The 20,625-nt window shown below is 43.4% G+C and overlaps 1 protein-coding gene across 2 annotated transcripts in view; it reads left to right on the top strand.

Moving 5' to 3' along the window:
- Window positions 1-20,625, top strand: part of abca12 (ATP-binding cassette, sub-family A (ABC1), member 12) — a 72,548-nt gene that overhangs the window by 9,537 nt on the left and 42,386 nt on the right. For both annotated transcript variants that reach the window (XM_036545149.1, XM_036545148.1), the window contains 22 exons: window positions 164-291; window positions 447-520; window positions 1,381-1,560; window positions 2,420-2,613; window positions 3,264-3,382; window positions 4,717-4,820; window positions 5,418-5,558; window positions 6,775-6,935; window positions 8,420-8,550; window positions 8,728-8,858; window positions 9,426-9,596; window positions 10,461-10,675; window positions 11,165-11,295; window positions 11,731-11,851; window positions 12,191-14,917; window positions 15,426-15,529; window positions 15,818-15,888; window positions 16,698-16,846; window positions 17,093-17,211; window positions 17,374-17,516; window positions 19,116-19,292; window positions 19,622-19,842. In XM_036545149.1, coding sequence (XP_036401042.1) covers window positions 164-291; window positions 447-520; window positions 1,381-1,560; window positions 2,420-2,613; window positions 3,264-3,382; window positions 4,717-4,820; window positions 5,418-5,558; window positions 6,775-6,935; window positions 8,420-8,550; window positions 8,728-8,858; window positions 9,426-9,596; window positions 10,461-10,675; window positions 11,165-11,295; window positions 11,731-11,851; window positions 12,191-14,917; window positions 15,426-15,529; window positions 15,818-15,888; window positions 16,698-16,846; window positions 17,093-17,211; window positions 17,374-17,516; window positions 19,116-19,292; window positions 19,622-19,842 — 5,712 coding nt within the window. The remainder of the gene's footprint in view (window positions 1-163; window positions 292-446; window positions 521-1,380; window positions 1,561-2,419; window positions 2,614-3,263; window positions 3,383-4,716; window positions 4,821-5,417; window positions 5,559-6,774; window positions 6,936-8,419; window positions 8,551-8,727; window positions 8,859-9,425; window positions 9,597-10,460; window positions 10,676-11,164; window positions 11,296-11,730; window positions 11,852-12,190; window positions 14,918-15,425; window positions 15,530-15,817; window positions 15,889-16,697; window positions 16,847-17,092; window positions 17,212-17,373; window positions 17,517-19,115; window positions 19,293-19,621; window positions 19,843-20,625) is intronic.

Genomic DNA, 20,625 nt, shown 5'->3' on the forward strand with positions numbered 1-20,625 from the left:
CAAGTTGAATGAGCAATAGTGTCAGACCAATGATTCTGATATGGACGTGCAATGCTAGTGCAGATTTCAGATTATCATAAAAGGGTCTTTGCAGGGGAAAGGATTTTTTTAGTAGCTCTGCCAACCTGAGCATCTTTCCTGTCTCTCACCCTGTGTGTCCCAGGCTGTCCTCACTGCCGTTCGGCCCGGGCACCATGGCTGCTGTCCAGAACAGGGGTTTGGTCCAAGCCTCCCTGATGGCAGACACTGCTGACCAGCCACAGTTAATGGACATCTGGGACAGAATGCTGAGTACGTTCCTTTCTCTGACACTGATAGGAAAAAAAAACACTAATCGTTTATCGATTTACTAACAATTAAGTCGAACACAATGTCAGAATATTCAAATGAGCAGTTTACAACTGTAGATGAACACGCTTTTAAAATGTGACCTGTTTGGTTTTAAGACTCCAGTCATCAAGGTATGCCCAACAAGACTACCATCATTGACACCTTGAACTCTACCCTGCTGCAAGACCAGGTGAGTCTTCATGTAGCAGAGAACAAGTACATGTCTCTTTAAACAATAGCTGCTCTGTTCTATGAAGATTGTGGGCTTCTGTTGTGTAACGTTTGTTTAAACAGTGATCATTCGGCTTCTTTTGAAATGAAGGTAGAATTCTTTGTTCTCACTTTTGTTGACCCTGCCTGTCATAACCCAGGATGCACTTGGTTTTTCCTTTGTTCCACATTTACTCAAGTAAAGCCCCTTTCATGCAGAGTTATGCTGTTTATGTCTTATGGTTCTCTGCAAAGTGGACTTTACTATAGAAGAGTTTAAATGAATATAGCCCTTGAAATTAATGTTGATGGTTCTCCAATATTCTACATAGTATTCCTATCCATGTCATAGGCCCTTGCCTAATGTCTGCTGTAATATTGACTTATTTTGGTGTGTCTATTATTGCATGTTGGGTTGCTTGTGTTTTTGTGAGAGGGGAGAGAGAATATTACTTCTGCAGAATAAACACAGAATAATGAGCAGGATGTTCCACAAATGAGGGGACAAATATCTCACACTGTAGAACATCCAGTAGCCTGTAACTTGAGAAATATTTCTCAGTGTTTTTTTTTCCACAATAAAAATTCTTGATATAGCTGTGACTTTGTAGTTTATAACTGGAGAATGATGTATTAGGGAGAGATGTCATTCTCCGCAACTGAGACATGTGTATATTTGTGAAACTTTACATGGTGTTTAGTTCATTTTGGGGTACTTTCTGAAACTGCTGAAAGTGTTTTCCTGCTGTGTTACTATACTTGTTATTATACTCTAAAATGAAAAATGCACATTTCTCCCATCTCAAGCATACATAAAGAACACACTGCTTATACCCACAGGAGGTGCTGAATGCCATAATGGAGTCTGTGAACCTGCTGAAAAGGTCCCTGTGTAACGTCTCCCTGTCCATCCTGAAAATCTCGGGCCACTCCTCCATAGACCCATTTACCTACGGCCTAGTCTCCTTTTGCAAGACGAATGACACACTCCTGGAGGTCTTTCTGCTCACCCTCAACCAGGTGGGGCTGCACTCCCAGATGTAATCACTGTTTTTGATCCTCCCGTGCTTCCTGTCATGCCCACAGTCGCCAGCATGCCCTTACTTCCTGACACGTCCACAGTTTCTGATGGGCCCACACTTCCAGACACGCCCACAACTGCCAACACGTTTGTGAGATGACCATTCTTCCTGACATGCCCACTCAAGGCAGTAGCTGCCTCTAAGTTATGATGTAGGACCAGAATCCCCATCACAGTTTTATCCATTATAAGCTAACAGCAAAGCGGGCCCACACTTGCGGGCAGCCTCTACCTGGAGCAACACATCTGTGTCCAAGAACATCCCAGCTTGATGGTGTACCTGTTCCCTGACACGCTAACAGTTAAAGCATCCATCTTCCAAACATCCTCTGCTATGTTGTAATGTGGTACTTGTCAATTTAAGGACTATAATCAGTCTTTAAATCTGGTCGGCTTTAAGAAATGCATATGGCTTCCAGTGGTGAGGCTGTGTATTTCATTGAGCTTCACCAATATTTGGAAGGTTTGAACTGGCATATTTGTAGTACAGTTCCCTGTAAAGTGGAAGTGAATGAAAGCATGAATGCCATTATTTTACATTACAGTACATTTTTAGCATTTAGCAGACGTTCTTATCCAGAGCGACTTACATTGATTACAGTTTATTACAATGTTATCCATTTATACAGCTGGATATTTACTGAGGCGATTGTGGGTTAATTACCCTTAGCAAGGTCACAGCAGCAGTGCCCCAGTGGGGAATCGAACCGGCAACCTTCCAGTTAAGGATCATGCTCCTTAACCAATATGCTACATGCCGCTCTGATGCCAAAGCATGAATGTGCTGCTGGTCTCCAGGTGATGACGGAGGTGCTGCTGAACAACCCCGTGGCGTTGCTGGAGAGCCTGGGGGAGGCGGTGGTGGTGTTCGATCGTCTCCAGCTGCAGACCCCGCTCTGGGAGACAATGCTGGCACTTCCTCGCCTCTTCCTACCCACCAGCTTGGAGGAGAAGCTAAGTGACGGATATGTCCTGCTGTACAATATCAAGAGGTGAGAGAGAAAGAGTGTGTGTGTGTGTGTGTGTGTGTGTGTGTGTGTGTGTGTGTGTGTGTGTGTGTGTATGCGCACATGCATGTGTGCATGAATGTGCTTTTGCTTCCCTGTGTGATTGTGTAAGGATGATTTTTAGAGAATATATATGGTCATGTGTAAGTGTGTGTAATGTGTGAGGGGGGGGGGATTTTTCTCTCCTCTTTTACTCTCAAGGCGTGTGAGTGGGTAATGGAAAAGTTTGGAGGCATTAACAAAAGGTGTGATAGCAGTGAAACCTCCCCTGTGTACATGTCACACTGCAAATGAATGTGCTTGCTAAACTGGTTTATTTATGATGTAAAAGGTCATGTTTCTTTTGTTATCATTTCTGTGTAGGAGGCTGGTGTGTGTGTGTGTATCTGTATGTGTATGTGAGAGGGATAGAAGAAAACATGCATGTCCAGTGTCAAATAAACCCATATCAGAGTGTATATGTCTTTCAGACACATAAATGTGTACACATGAATGAGTGTGTATCTATGAATGTAATCTCATCCTCTTCATTATCTGTTACTTTCTGCGAATTTGACCTAAAATTCATTGTCTTCTATGCACACTGTGGGTGTGATACTGTAGAGGTATTTGTTTGTCTCCGCCCTGGATTCTAGGACTCTGAATGCCATCCAGAGCAGTTTCCCCGAAGTCAACATTTCTGTCTCCACGGTGAACCCTGCTTTGGACGACGCCATTGGCTTACTGCAATACATCAACAACTGGCCAGGCAAAGGTGCACCCTCATCACCTCTCTTGTCTTTCATGTATTTGTTAGTTCCTGCCATCCCTTGTAGCTTAATTTACCATCCAGTGTAATTTTACAACATATTGTCATTCTACAACATCGTGTCAGCAGTTCATTTGTTCTTGCCTTCACTGGAATGTTTTGTTGCTTTGAGATAGCATCGGGCTCATTGTCAGCTATGCCACTGTAACACTGGATACTTACCTAGTGCCACTCCCAACCCAGGACACCTGACAGCATCCTGCAGCACGGTACTATGTTCTCACAGCAATGCTGTGAGATGTTGTGACAATGTTACAGAAACATTGAGAGACCACTTAGCATTGCCTGGGATTGGCTTGTCAGTCAGCCTCTTTTCTGCATTGTCACAGTAACAGGGAACAACAGGCTCACTGTCCCTGCTTAGGAGGGAAGAGCAGCACTCCCAGAATGCTCTGCAGCACTAGCGGTTACCTGTCTTAATGTGCCGAAACAGAATGTGGTGAAAGAATTTGGATTAGACTGACTGAGAAGTGGCACGCCAGCTAGGAATCTTTAATAACACATTTGGAATGCACACAGTATGCGCATGTGTGCTGTGCTGTGTTACTACGACAACAAGCTCTGGGGGAATGGTACTTATCTGGTCTGTGCCGGTGCGTTTTGGTTTCCTCGAGTTGAGATGAGAGCAGTGCAAACAGAAGTGTGATGTAAAATGTTGTCGTCATTGGTAAAGGAAAGATCTGCATAGGTTTCAAAGGAGACAAAGACATGTCAAAGACAACATTAACCAAGTAACTGGCAATAGGCATATTGAGAAAAAGTTGAAACTTCAATCTTTACATTACATACATTATTGGCACATAGGAGATGCTCTTATCCAGAGCAACTTTCATAGGGCACAGTTTTTCACATTTCCCATTTATATAGCTGGATAATTACAAAGGTAATTGTGGGTTAACTACTTTGCCCAGGGGTACAACAGCAGTGCCCCAGCGTGGGAATCGAACCAGAAACCTTACGGTTACAAAGCCTGCATGTTACACCGCCGCCCCATCTTCGTGCCAGCTTTCTCAGCTCTGTCTCTTGGTTTTGGCAGCGGTAGAGAGAGGCAGAGAGGGAATGTCAGGCGTAGGTGGAGGAGGAAGAGTGTACATAAATGTTGTAAGGTGTGGAATAGGGTGGAACAATAGAAAGGGATTGAGAGAGATGGAGAAATGGAGATGGGGTGGGGATTGCGTAAGAGCAATGCTCTGAAGTCAGATCGCTCCCACCTCCAGCTCCATCATCTCTGACCCACGGTTGTAATCTGAAATCTGGTTCTGCTATGTGACCTTGTGCAGGCGTCTACATTCCGCTGAGCAGTGTCATCACGGTCCCCCCCAATGCCTCTTTGTCCGTTGCTGAGACCGCATTGATCCAGCAGGTGAAGGTCTCATTGGACAAGGTGGGTCCCTCCTCCCGGTGCCACACGGTGCTTTTCAGAATATCATTTCACTCACAGCTTGAAATTAACAGGATTTCAATGAGCAGACATGATTCATGCTGTGTAATGTTTAATTTAATGGTGCATTAATAAGAATAAAGGGCACAAAGTGCTGATTGTATGAAAATATAAAAATCATCCAAGCCTATCATTTATATCTGGTTTTACAAGAGCCATTAACTTCTTGACTGGTACAAAAGTTAAAAAAAAAACCACTTTTTCTGGCGTTCATTTGTTCAATTTTTGGCTTCAATTTCTAAAGCATATTTGCCAAATACAAACAAGTATGTATACAGAAAACATCCCTAAATGCCAGTTAAACATTACAAAGTGCAAAAGAGAAGAACATAATAGATATTGAAAATTTGGTATTGATGGCACGTTTTTCAAAAGGAAGTACTTCATAATGCTTGTTTCTTTGCTTGTATACACTCTATCCCTTGTTTGTCAGATGTCACTACGGCGGGTAGTTTGTCCCATGATTTCTGTGTCACTGTGCTCTTGCATGGCCTCTCTCCAGTTAAGGCGGTTGTCTTAATGTGACCACATCTCCTCCAGGCTGCAGGTCTGATGGACTATGCCTCTTTCTATGCCCTCGTGTGCGCAAGCCCCAGCCAGCCTTCCCTGACACAGATCTGCACAGGAGGGAGACTGCCCGTGCTGTTTGGATTGATCAGTCAGGATAAAGTGACCCAACAGGTACTGATCACATAACAGTGGCTGGGAGCGGCACTTAAGGACAGACCGACAGCCAGTGGGCCAAGACAGGGCTATTCAAAACAAATGAAACTTACAAAAAAAAAGCAAATATGAGGAGGAAGCCAGGCTGAAACAAGACTGGAATAAGTCCCTTCTATTCCTCTTTCGCTGTGCTGTTCCTTAGTCTGCCTTTGTCAAATGCAAATTCAAATGAGCTCTATTGGCATGACATCATTTGTTGTCAAAGGAGATAAATCATGAAACAACACAATGAAAGGTGGAAAAACTGAGTGATAACGATTACTAACAATATTGTGTATCATAAAATGTAGATTATAATTATTATAATTTTGATGCCAGTGGCAGCAATCACAACAGCACAAACTAATTTGTTTTATTTATTTTATTTTGAGAACTTTTTTCTTTTTGAAAATTTACAATAGAGATGCACAGAGGTGTAATCTGTGTGTAGTCTCCTTTTCTCTGTATCAGTTTCCCTCTGTCTCCTTAACCCTGTCCCTCCGTCTCTTCATCTTTTGTCTTTGTGTCTCTCTGACTGCCTTGCTGTCTCACTTTCTGGTCTGTTACCATAGAGACAGTAGAGAAGTAACAATGGGGAGGTACACCTGCGGCTAGGGAGAAGGTGTTTTGGGCACCAGGTGTGCTTACCTATGTGTCTGACCGTTACTGTGGAGACACTCAAAAGAGCTCAAGCTCCACTATAATTTTTGGTTGTTGTTTTCAGTGTCAACTGTGACAGAAACCTGGGACCAGTTACCAATCAAACTTTGAGCACCTCATCTGTATTTTTTACTTTGAATGTTAAAGTTGAATACACACCCAAATCAGTGAGGCTAAGGTCAACAAAAGACTTTAAAATGAGAAGTAACATTTTCTTAATCTCCAGTATTTTTAGATTGTTGTTGGTGTCAGTAAGCGTGAGACTTTCCTTAGTGTTTTAAACTATATTGTATTAGCAGTCATTGACTTTGAGCCAATTTTCCACTGGAGATGAATGAAGTATCTAAAGTCTTTCAGATGGCTGGCTAAGTACACACAGCTAAAACTGGCATCAGAAAAAGTAGAGAGCGGAGCAGTTATGAATCGCAGAAACCCAGCAGGAAGACTTTGTTCTCACAATGTTGCTCTGATTTTATTACAAAAGCTCTCCCTCTGTGTGAGTCTGACCTTCTTGCGATCACCTCTGCCCGTTAAGGTGCTCCAGGCCTGGGCTCGGGACGTGGCCCCCTCCGACACGGCCGTCCTCTCCCAGCTGTTGAACAGCCTGCTGGGTGCCTCCAGCCCAGGGAACCAGGGCTTCTCCACCATGCCTCAGCCCAACAGCAGCGCCCAGCCACTCAGCCCAGAGGAACAGCTGTACGCTCCCACCAGATTTACTGTCTCCTGTCGTTCTGTTATTAGGGCCACATTATGCAGTACCAGTCAAAAAATTTGGACTTAGGATAACAAGAAATGTGCATTCAAAGATATTTTGATCTAAAGACTAATGCTTAAATGCTTCAAATTTGTCTTTCAGACAAAAATGTGTAGTGAGGTTGATTTCTATGTATGCATTTCTTTCAAAAAATGACTTTAAAAAAATTCTTTTAGCTACTTTGAAGAACCTAAAATTGTTGTTTAGCACATTTTTGGTCACTGCATAATTCCATTTGTGTTATTTCATAATTTTGATGTCTTTACTACTATTCTAAAATGTGGAAAACAGTAAAAATAGTGAAAAACCCTTCTGTGAGTAGAAGTGTCTAAACTTTTGACTGGTACTGTACATGTGGCTTGAAAGATGTTTCCACTCCATCAGTGTCACCACCACTACATACAAAGAAATATTAAGTGGTTATAGTTATGTTAAAGTTCATGTTCCTCTGCAAAATTCTGATTTCACATGTTCAATATTACTATCTATAGGCGGTTCAGTGTCTGTATGGGGTATTGCAGTGTATTTTGCTTGTTGTGGAGGAAGCATTTAACATGTAGAGCCCCAACAACAGCATTGCAATAAATTGGTCAGTGTGCGTTGAAGTGCAGAAAATCACACAATGTGGCTCTGTTGTGTTAAAGTTACAGTAGGGCTGATGTAGTTAAACCTCTGGATTTAACCCACCACACCTCATATACTCACAACAGCGTCTGTTCTCAAGTATTATCAAGTATTATTTGTTTCACACACACAGCTTTTAAAGTAAGAGTCATGTATCACTGTGGGCTGGTCTGCAGCCAATTAGGGCAGTCTTTCAGTTCCAACACTGTAGGCGGTGGTGTATGTTCTCAATGATGGGGTGTGAAAGGCTGGTTTTGCTCTTAACAGGAGGAGGAGAGTGAGTGTACATATTACATAACATTACATTATTGTCAATTGTGAGGCACTCTTATCCGGAGAGACTTACAATTTTATCCATTTGTACAGCTGGATATTTACTGAGGCAAGTCTAGGTTAAGTACCTTGTCCTTGTGTAAAACGGCAGTGCCCCAGCAGGGAATTGAACCAGCAACCTTCCAGTTACAAGTCCTGTTCTTATAAAGCAATGTTACGTTAGCTAGTAAGTACACCTGTGGTAGTCTGCTGTTTTATCCCTGCATGGCGGACTGCTGTGTTATCTGTTACCCCTCCCACTGATCATATGATCATCCCCACATGTGGGTTGAGGACTGAAGGCATCTGGCTATCACTTTAGATCTTGTTTTGTCTCTTGCTTGATCACCCATCCCTGCCTGCATTACAATAAAAAATGAAATTGTATTCTGATAGCACTGGATGGGAGAGGGGTTTCTAGAGCAAGTGATATCTGTGCTCTCTTTGGCTGTATGCTCTGACAGTAATGGTGTGGTCCTTCTATCTTCAGGTTCCTGGATGTAGGGTCGGTAGCCCTGGATCTGATGAAGGGGCTGCCTGGCTGGAGCTACATCCAGACCTTCCTCATGGGAGCCCATGCCTCCATGGATCTGACCACAGAGATGCTCAACTTCCAGCAGGGTGTGTATGAGTGGGTCATGGGTTTTCACAGGCCACTGGTGTGGTATGTTAGGGCTTACGGTGCTTTCTTTCTCCAGTCACGTCAGCTGAAATATAACCACTGAAAAAGAAATGGAGACAAATCTCAGTTTGGCACTTCTCTGACTGTGTCCCCCTGTCCTCATTTCTTACCTGCAGAGCAAATGTCGAACGTGCTGGCGGACGCCTCTTACATCCAGCAGACCTTTCAGTCCCTGCTGCAGGACCAGGCAGCAGCCGACGCCTGGGCTGAGAGAGTCATGGCCTCTGCTGTGGAGACCACTGTGAAGGTGGGAGGTTTCGCTACTGCATAATCCCAGCCTAATGCATCGCGCCTCTGTGCTTCCTACACATACCGATGAAGAAAGTCCATCCAAACGCATATGTGGGGATAAAATTTAGGAACGGATATTGGCTTATTTTGGATATAGTGTTATCTGTTTTATGTTACATTAGTCTCGGGAATCTTACAACATTTCTGTAACATTGTGGCAGTTGCTGTAATGTTACAGAGGTGTTGTAATAACATTACTGTGGCTGTGGCTGTGAGGAAAGTTGAAAGACACACAGCTGTGTGACTAAGGACTGAATGTGGGGAAACTTAATGTTAAACAGTTTTTTGCAGCAGTGTGACATCATTGTGAGTGTATTTAGCATTGAATGAAATGTTCATGTTAATTTGAACATAGATAACAATTCACTTGAATGACAGCAGTACATTTTAACTGCGTGCCTTATGAGGTACCAGAATACATTTAGCATAGAGAGAGAGACTTTTAAGAAAGAGAGACTTCACTTCCACTTCGCACACTTGTTCAAACCAATGATTCTCATCTTTGTCCAACATGTTCCTACAGGTACTGCTGTCCCCAGGTCCTGTGAACTGTAGTGACCTTGCCGCCCCTTGGCTCTGGCTCTCCAACCTGAGCTCCATACCTCCACACCTGCAGGAGCTAATTTTCTGCCCAGGCAATGACTCCTCTACAGTGAACATGCTCCTCACCTATCTTGAGCCTCTGGTCCAGAAGGTTAGTGTGACATTGTATATGGGTGACTCAGGATCACCTGCCTCTGTTACTTTCCTAACCAGAATCATTGGGTGGAAGAAGCTGAAGCTGACCCCGGATCAGTATCAATGTCTTGGTACATGACTCTCATCTGATAAAGAGCCAGCATGTCAGCATGGCCTGTATGTTTGGAGTAAACAGTACAGTTTCTTGGCATTGGCTTGCCACAGAACCAAATCACTTCACAGTGATTTTATAGAGACAGGGGTGTTTTTCAGTTCTCTGAATTCTGTAACAGGGTGAAATTGAATATAAATCAATAGTCAGATCAAACAGAAATATATAAAGCAATCAATTATCTGAATAATCTGTCAGTAGCTAACGTAGCTAACAACCCTTCTCTTAATTTTATCTATTGTTGTTTTATTTAGGTTACAAAGCTTGTGCACATATCCCCTGATTTTTTAACCATCTGGATAGATTTATTCCTTTTTTGCCCGCAACCAATGCATGTTGGTCATGTAAACATGATATAACCCACACGGAAGTTCCCGAGTTTAGATCATGAAAATTTTCCACTATCCTTAACTTCATAACCTTTGTTGCACTTTGCTTTTAAACCTTGTTCAATTTACCGTTACAGAATGATTTACCTGTTTACCTAAGTGTCCTTGTTTTTGTTGTCTTTCATATGTGAAGTCATTTAAAATACCTTTGCATTCAGTTGCAGTGCAGCTTGACCAGTGCGGTTTTCCTCAAATGAGTGCTGGAGTGTTCTGGAGTATTTGTGGTAGCTCTAGCATTATTAATTATGACATAATCTCTTGGTTTTTCAGTGGGATATAAAACTCAAGGTGTTTTTCAGCCATACCCTTATTGTCACAGGTTAACGTGCTCATGGCAGCGATCCAGGGCCAGGACACGTTCAGCGTCACCCTCCCCACGCTTCTCTCGGACTGGAACACGCTGACACAAACCTATGCGAGCTTCAGTCAGTTCCTGGGAGGATTCTTCAACACACTGGGCCAGAGCTACTGGGCAGCCTGGTTTCCCCACCCTGACAACATCACTGTGGACTGGGCTGGAATCCTTGCAAGCCGGTCAGTGTGGCCAGGGACACCAATTGGGACTCAGTGTTTTGCTTCTCATATACATCATTTGGGCCTGCATTGGTTTTGGCCATTACAAGCAAACATGATATCTCTGCGTTACTAGCATTGGTACCAAATTTCAATTTCAGTTTTCAGTTTTCTATACCAAATTTAATTTTTTTTCATGCCTTGAATTTTTTTCATGATTTCTACAACAGAAAAGTCCTCAAAGGTAAAGGCTTTTAAGGCACAGGTTTCTGTAGTTAGTGAGACTGCAGAATTACAGTTACCCTGTGGATAATTTCATGGTGAATATGATTTTGTTTTTTCAATTAGTACATTATATAAATCAAAAATACTCCACCGTATCCTGAAAGTAATCAGATACTTTATTGAGCTAAAGTAACATACAGGAATATGTAAATGTCTTAAAACAGGAGATCCTTCATTGAGTCTTATGTGTGAAATGCTGTTTCCTGCCCCTCTATCTGTCATCAGAGGTCTTGACATTTTTGGGACAGCAGGGTCAGAACTGCAGAAGAGTCCCTTGTGGCCTGGCATGGAGCCATACTTCCATATTGCCTACTGGATCATGACTTACCAACCCAATGTCACTATGCCACCAAACTGTGAGTCACGCACTCATACCCCCCCCCCCCCCCCCCCCCCCCCACCCCAACACACACACACACACACACACACACACACACACACACACACAGACAAACACACACACACGCAAACATACACACACACACGTGATCATACTGACACATGTTGACACATGCACGCATATGTGCAAATGTGCATACATACTTGCTCAGGGTCTCATGCAGACCTAATTAATCGAGAATCACCTGTAACAAAAACTAGCACAAATGCTCACAGAACCAGGATTTGCTGTCATCAGCCTTGAACTTAGTTTTGACGGCACCATATGGACTTGAGGAAATGTCATATGCCTGTTGATTAGGAGCATTGTTCACAACTTCTGAAAGTTAGTCCTGTGTGCACTCCCTGGCCTTCCTTGATGGGCTGTGTGCTGTGGCTCTGTGTTTGTGTAGGCACTGTAAATGTGGTCACCATGGTCCCCCACTGCCTTACTGATTTCACCTGGGAGAAATTCGTTGCACAGACTTCATCTCTGATTGCGGAGTTCTCCACCAACCCAGGAGCACTAGTGAGGTGAATTGTATAATGAAGAACTTGAAATATTTTTTTAAGGATGCGTATGGACATGAGCACTTAATTATTATTACTATTTACAGTCGATAGTCATTGCTACTGCTACAGATTTTGTTCTGCATGAACCATCAGAAATATCAGTAGAAACTCAAATTTCATGTCAGTGTCAATGTAGTAAGTGGTGCAGAAGTAGCAGTCAGAATTCCACAATCATATTCATATATTATAAAATCACCTGTACTTGTGCTATACTAGAATATTAAATATTTTAAAAGTTGTAATTGGAATAATCTGTGTTACTATATATGTAACGCTGTTATTTTCTTTTGCTGTGCTCAGGTGTGTTCAGGGCTCCGCAGCTTTTCTGCAGGCTGTCTACGGAGACTATGCTGTAGGCACAGTGGTGCAGTTAATCACCTCCCCGGAGTTGCTGCCTGGAGACGGATCCATCCAGAGCCTTCTTGGGAGTCTCATCCATCTCCTCGACCAGGATATTCAGCTCCTCTCCAACATCTTGTCCCTGGAGCAGTTTAACAGCCAGCTCTCTCTGTCTGTCCTTGAGGATGTGCTGGGAGTCCTGGGCCTGAGGCCCCTAACGGCCATCTGGGCAGAGGGCCCCGTCAATGCCTCCGCTGTGATTGGTGCCATACTTCAAGCAGCTCAGAACAATCAGTACCTTTTGTCTGGCATTGGCTTGCCACAGAACCAAACAGATCTGTCTGTGGTGGAACTGGAGGCGCTGATCTTCCAATGGCTGTCCATGGAGGGCCATCTGTCCCTCCCACTGTCCCTCAGTATGGGCGATGCCTTGCTCACTTATTCTGCCTCCCTGAGTGCTGCTGATCTTGCCTACCTGCAGCAGGTGCTTGACCCACTGGCTAATCAGAGTGCTAATGATGTGGCTGAGCTGATACTGCAGGCTATGAAGGTGCTGAAGCAGGTGTTGGAGACGCCAGGTGACCCCTCAGTGGTGATCCTGGGCTACCTGCGTCAACTGCAGGACTTCCTGTCTTCTGCTCTACAGCTGAGCAGCCACATCCAGGTAATTGGGCCCAACGGTACACTGACCCCACTGCAGATGTCCAATCTTCGCCCAGTTGCCTTAGAGACCCTCCAGCTCCTCCAGGGACTCATTCAAACAAATGACCTTTCAGTCCTTGATGCCGTCTTAAAGCATCTGGGTGGCCTTCTGCCCCAAGAGCTGCTCCCCCGCTATGAGGAGCTGATCAACCACACTCACGTGCTGATCGGGCATCTGTCTGCCTGTGCAGCATCCGGTCTTGACTGCACAGCTGCAGTTTCTCAGACCTTTCGGATCCTGGCCCAGTCTGCAGAAGTGCTACAACAGGCCACCAGCGGAGTCTTCACCATTGAACTGATCCCAGTAAATACCTCTAACCTCTCAGGCCAAGGAGACCTTCCCCTCTCTGTGACAGTGGACCTGCTGTCTCTGCTGCTGCCTTGGGCGAATGCGTCCAGCACATCCACCTCACCAGAATCCACTCAGAAGATCATTGCCCAGACCCTTCACTTCCTCCAGCAGGTCTCCTCCACACCCAACATCAGCCTAAACTCTCTACAGCATGCACTCCAGACCTCCAACCTCACTCTGGGGGAGCTGGACATGATCGCCGGGCTGGCAGGATCCACTAACATGACAGCATTACTGGCAAACCTCATTGGCATAGTAGACGTCCAGCAATGCTTTGAACCCCGCCCCCAAAATGTATCATTGCAAGGAGGATTCTCAAATTCAGCTGAGGCTAACTGTGCCCTGGAGCTCATAATGAGGACAACGGGATTCCTACAAGGCTTGCCTTTGCCCCAGGACACCCAGAATACATACACGGCCCTGAATTACTTAATTCGATTCTGGGCCGACGAGTTCATTGGGAAAGGGGACCTGGGAACCCTGTTGTCCTCTCTTGGAGAAGGTCAAGTTAACAGCTCTGTGAACGCACTGATGGCCATGCTGGAAAATATCAGTGAGAACCTGGAAGACCTCCTTCCGGATTCGTGGCAGCAGATCAGCAATGAAATCCAAGTGCTAGAAGGCCTACTCCACCTTGTCAGTGCAGTGTACCCGTTTGACACCATCAACTCCACCCTTATGAATCAGCAGGAGTACTCACAGAGAGTTGTCATAGAGATTGCAGAGTGGTACCTGGAGAAGCTGGAGAACGTAACCCGCAGTAGCAACTTCTCCAGTCTCCTCTACCCCATATTCAGGATCACTGAGATGCAGCTGGCATACGCTCTGGCACAAGCTCAGTACACCGAGTTTGTGACTGAGCTGACTGAAGACTTGATCAAGTCTGTTCACATCCCCCTGAATGGGACAGACCTGAGCAAAATCGGTCACTATGTCGTTGCTGTTCTTCAGGGTAACCTACAGCTGGTAAAGAAAAATATTGAGCTTCAGAGGGACTTTTATGTGGCTTTAGGTCAACAGGCCCCAGACTTTAGCTTCCTGGAAGAGATAGAGACCCAGATAATGAAGTACTTCAACCTTACTCGGGATTGGTTGAATGATGCCCGCCTGACTTCCACCATAGCGAAAATCCTCCAGTGGGATGCAGCCTCTCTAAACCTCACCACTCCGATAACAGACATCAGCCAGCTGCTAGACACCTTAGCACCTGTCCTTGCGGAGGACCAGCAAGCCTACCTCATTCTTGTGAACAACGTCTCTCAGGCGCTGAACAACGCTCTTCTAGCGGCTAGCCAAGAGGGCGGAGTCCAGAGTGCCAACTTCACGGAAGCAATTCTGGAGGCAGCGAGGGTGATCCTGCAGAACCTCAGCACTGAGACAGGGCCTCTGCCAGCCTCTGTCATCCAGGATGCCCTGGGGGTCCTCCAGGGATCCTTGCAGCTTATCGTCCATCCTGAGATGAGCTATGCAGAAGCCCGCCAGCTCACTTTGAACATCCTCAGGCAGGGTGAGGCCCTTATCCAGGCTCTTTTCCCCAGGGAGGCTACCCCTGTTCTCTTGCAGATGACCCGTGCTGTCACTGTGTACCTGGAGACCATCTCTCAACCTGGGGGTCAGGATAAGTGGAACGAGATGTAAGTGCATTATCTGATGGCATCAGTAATGTATGACTAAAAGCTTGGAAGCTTGAGCCATGGCCCTATAACTATGGATGAGTGCTGGTGTCACCTTACTTTGGCTACAATTATTTGAAGGGCATTAGAGAAAATGAAAGGCAGCTAAACAGGTTTTGGATTTCAGGCTATGACTTCTTATTTCTGTGAAATGCAGATATAAACCACACCCATATCTACTTATTCTCATTAGATGTTCTGTGATTTGCTTATATGTCTTCTGTGAGTACCTTGTGCTCCACATCTGCATATTCAGTGTATTCATGACATGTTTTAACTATTGCGTTTGCTTTGTATTTCCTCATTAAGACAATTTCTGCCGAATGCATTAGGAATCCGAATGTCAGATTATGAGAAAGTTGAAAAAAATCAGATTGATGAAACAAAATTGTTATAAATTTTGTTGAGTAAGTATGCTGTTTCTTCCTTGTATGAATTGCCTGTGATGTTATTGATTTGTTTGTTTCAGCATCATAAATGAGCTGCAGCTTTTCCTGCCTCCCAACACAAGTGCAGAATCCTATCTTTCCCTGATAATGGGCGTCACAGAACTCTTCCTGGGTCCCAGTCAAGGCAAGTCAGCCACTCCATGTAGTCATGATAATAATGAAAAATAAAATAAATATTGCTCAGTAATTTTACTTCCCAGTCTTCTTTTTCAGTCTTCATTCTTGTGAATCACAGACAACTTTGCATTGCAGTAATTAAGCAAGGTGTATCAAATTCTCTTTGCCTGGTTTGCATTTATATAGATTATTTATGATTATATATTTTTTAAATATTTGTATATTTTTTTCCAAGAATTAAAAGGTATTTTTAGAGACCACAGTAACAAATGGAACATGTCTTTGTTTTGAACAGAAGGAAACCTTTCCTTATGGGAAAGCTTGTTGAATGGTGATGTCAGAGACCTTGCTGAAGCCACTGACAAGGTAAGCAGGACAAATGATACTGAAGAGCACAGGGATGCTCTGATTCTCCTAACGTACTGCATATTTAAAAAAAATGCATTTTCAGGCCTCAATGCACAAATCCAGTTATGAAAAATATCAATAGATATCTCATTGAACTAAATGAAATAAAATTATCTCAGATAATCTGTTTTTCATCAAGACTTTTAGTCCTGGTTTTGATCATGATAATCCTGAGTAGCTGGTCCATGCAGTAAACAAAGTGATTGTGTTGTGTGTTTGACATTTGGGTAGGCACGTGACCTGCTATCAGATTTTATTCGACACGTGTATCATACCTCTGTTACAGGTGCTTTTTTTAGACTTTCACATTGTAATTCTTTGTACATTAAAATGCAGATGAAGTCAGGTGGGTAGCTAAACTTCACAGAAGTCACTGTAGGATGTTTTTGTAATGGGGAGCAAATCATTTTGTATACTGTAGCAATCATGCAGTGATTTCATATTTTAGTTTATAGAACTGAGAGACAATGTCAGAGTGCATGAAATCCATTCTTTGTGAATTGATTTTCATTTTTCAAGGAACACACAAGTCATAGCTACCTGTCATGTCCGTCATCTTATCTTTTCTGGTTTAAAAGAGTTACAATCGACTCGTAACGCAATCCTACCCAAAATGTATATAATCCAATATGTTTATTACAAGCTATAACTATAGCTTTTTAAATGTAGGACGACTTTAATGGTTCCATGTCTATAACTGAAAGAGCATCCTGAGTCTCGTCTCTCACTGAGCTTGTCGTACTCTCTTTCACATGTTGTTGCTACAGCTCCGGGACATCCTGGACTCTCTGTCACACCTCCTCCCTGGGGGACAGGAAGTGAGTCTGGCCCTGCAGTCCACGCAGGCCCTGAGTGACGCCGTCCCCGTCCTGCTGCAGGTCGTCAGTGCACAGGCTGATGAGCACACCTGGGACAGGTGAGGTCAGGGGTCGGCTGCATAGGGAAGAATGGGGTCCAGGAAAAAATTGTAAGGGAAATGGTATCAAAGGAATAGTATCAAAAAGACTGTTTGAGTTGGGTTGGGCCTATTGTGTGAGTCTATTTTAGATATCTTTTGTGGAGTTTGTGTGCGGCATAGCAGAGTGAATGTTAGGAGCACATGTATAGTATGGGAACTGCTTTGAACTTACTTCATGTATATCCTATATCATGTGTCTGGCAGGGCAGAGAGGATGTTCGGATCTCTGCTGCTGGCCATCAATGGCACCCCTTTCTGGGATGCCATACCCGTCGTCCTACCTGTCATGAGAGCCTGGGTTCGCAACTTCAGGGCCAGTGCAGGTTAGTTCCACAGCTCACACTCAGCCACCTCACACAGATGCTTTAATGTATCAGATTCAGTGCAACCTCCATGGGGCATCCGTCCTCAGCCGGCCTGCTGTGGAATCACTTGCAGGTGCTTTTAAGAAACTGAAAGCTTCAGTGCTGCTCCTTTTTTCACAGAACTCCTCCACAGTCTTCAGAAGCCAATAGCCAACTTAATGTCAGATATAGCGCTTGCGATGAACTCCAGCGATGTGGACCTGAATGATGTCTTTGAGTCAATACCTGAAGTCATCGAGGACACTGTGGCAGTCATCCAGCAGGTAAAACTACCATTCCGATCTGCATCAAAGACATTGTAGTTATGTTTCAAGAAAGCCAGGACACTCAGTGCTGTCACCAACTATGCCAAATGTCATGTTCTCAAAATAACACTCTCAAAGTAGTTGATACTAAACAATAAACAATGCTAAATCACACTGCTTAATTTCTTTTTCACATGAATACATTTTCATATCTAAAGAACTGACACATTCTCCATTTTGTTCAGAAGCCAGACGGTAAATTCACCATTTGAAGGAAAAGGTTTATAATCCCAGGTTCCCCATGCCTTAAAACCCATTGTAATCCTCGGTAGCTTTAGAAAGGTCCTTCAAACCAGGGTAGATCAGCTGCCTCCTGGATGCGGGGAAATAGTTTCAAATGAATAGGTATGTAACCATTGGGGTATGGTCGTTCACACTGCATTACATGGGTCTTGCCTGAGGTCAGCAGCTGACAGACATGAATGACAGAAATGTAGAGCTTAGTTTTCCCAGGTGCACAGTGTCGCAACAGCCTTGTGGGTACAGTGCTGCTGTGTAACAGGAACCCTGTAATTCACCTACACTTTCACTTTGTATTTTGAACTGTGCTCTGCTCTATATCTACTGTCAAAGTTATGAGAATGAATAATAATAATAATAATAATAATAATAATAATAATAATGAGAGGCCATTAGAATTATTGAATCAAACCTCACGAACATCATCTGAGTCTGTATACAGATGTAAACATGAAATGTTGGACTGCAGTGGTTCTCATATGAATATATACATATGTAAAATTTAAGAGTTACATACAGTGGTAGAGGAGAATATATTTCATGATGTACGCTACAGCAGTGGAGAGTGCTAAGGAACAGACGGGAGTGGCAGTGATCTCACCATTAATTGATAGTTATCTTGAATCTGTTATTGATTGTTTAGCATGATTAACTAACATGCCAGATTAAATTAGGATCCCGCTAGAAGCTTATTCGTTTTTATTTAACAGCATAAAATGTGGATGATCTGCCTTTTCTGCACTGTGTATTAAGTCGTTACGGTTACAGTGAAGAAGAATAACAGGTTTTACATCACAAACCTCTTTCCATTCTCTTTATTATGATTAAAATGAGTTAGTATGAACTACATAAAAATAAGGTTAGTGCACCAAGCATGACAAGATTTAGCAGAGAGAAGTCTGCTGATGACTGATGATCCTCACCAATGCTGGCCTTCCAGAAAAACCAGTTTTGGACCATTATTCGGCGGCTGCCACTGCTGTGGGCTATTGTATGTCGTGGATGTGTTGTTTGGTGTGTTCCCTGCTGATAGTGCTACAGAAAAGAAATTCTATATCCCTGACTGGGTGTGATGAGAATGTGTGTCTGTCTGTTTTTGCTTTAAGGATACCTGTGTGACATTTTTTGTTCTCTTTTGCAGACAACAGTAAAAAAGGCATGAGGGTCATTGTTCTAGGTCCCCAATGACCAGATCAACCTTATTAATGTCTTTGCCTTTTTTTTTTGCTTTTTTTGATCCTTTGCCCAGGATCAACTGGGTTGAGCTCAACACAGTATGATACTATTAACTGTTGGCCTACTGTTTCTTTTGCTCAGGCTCAGGAGACTGGTAAGGCCTTAGAGTGCAAGGACGTGGTGGAAGCCTTGGAAGACCTTTCAGAGACAGTCAGCGTCAGTGAGGACAGCCTGGTCATGTGGTGTAACATCAGCCTGCTCCCGGCCATAGATGAATACATGTCTGCCGCTGGTGTGCTTGCAAATCTCAGCACAGTTGTGAGTGCCCCTCCTGATATAGTAGTGATTCCTTGAATTAAACTATTAATTTTTCCCTGTTTTTGCAGGGTTATATTTATTCATTTATTTGCTTTGTGTGACCTCAGATTTTAAGCAATGGTTCTGCAAACAAGACTAACCATTTTAAAAAATGAAAAATTATGTTAAAATGATGATGTATTTATGTGTGTTTACCACTAGATGGCAGTCTGTATCAATGGTAGGCTCAGATCAGCAGACAGTTTTAATATCAGCTCTGTTTGTTTTTGTAACTCTCTGTAGTTGAATAATACATTTTCTCTCTCACCCTCTCTGTGTGTTTTGTGCAGGGGGTCGGAATGGAAATGAATCCTGACATCATTACGGCGGCGACGATTGTGACGGAACTGCGGGACTTGTACTCCGCCATTCTGAACCTAACCCACAACTTCGAGGGACTCGTCATCGAGCTTGTCAACCATATATCAAAACTCCCCAACCTCCCACAACAAGGCCAGAACAGCACAGATGAACTGATGAACCAAATTCTTGGGCAACAGATGTACCAGAGGTAACTGGAGGAAATTGTTGCCAAAGTGTTGTGGGAATGTTACTCTTGTTTGGTGGTGGAGAGGGCAGTTTCTGTTTTTGTATTACATTACATTATTGTCATTTAACAGACATTCTTATACAGAGCGACTTACATACATATTGTCCATTTATACAGCTGGATATTTACTGAGTTAAGTACCTTGTCCAAGGTACAGTAGCAGTGCCCCAGTGGGAAATCATACCTGTAACCCTTCTCTTACGAGCCCTGCTCCTTACCACTGTGCTACACTGTTGTCCTTAATATAATGCTATAGTATGATCTTACCATATTAGCGAGCTCCAAGGCAAACATTATTCTGACCACCTTTTCCCTTCCAAGATGGTTTATACAGATTATAGAACATGAACAAAATCATAAGACACTTATGATTAAGAATATATGGCTCTGGAGTGTAGTATGACTCAGTATTGCAAAGCGCTCAACAAGATAACCAATATTATGCATAATCCACCCTCGGTTATCAATTGTGATTTACTTGAGGAATGTACTGATTTAATTCCATTAACAAATGTGAGGGGGGGTAATTACGTTTTCATTAACATTGATTGATTCAGTTTCATTCTTGACATAAGAGTTCAGTGTAGATAAACCGTTACTGTTAGTCTGTTATCTATTTCTCTTATTTTTTAAATTGAATATCCTTAATGCTCTGGGTTTAATATTGAGTTGAGTTAGGGTAGGGGATTAAGTATGATTGCAGGGCAGCTAGAAATGTATTGAATGGAAGTAGATCACTGACTA

Source organism: Megalops cyprinoides, chromosome 14 (assembly GCF_013368585.1).
Source record: "Megalops cyprinoides isolate fMegCyp1 chromosome 14, fMegCyp1.pri, whole genome shotgun sequence".
Classification (NCBI taxonomy): domain Eukaryota; kingdom Metazoa; phylum Chordata; class Actinopteri; order Elopiformes; family Megalopidae; genus Megalops; species Megalops cyprinoides.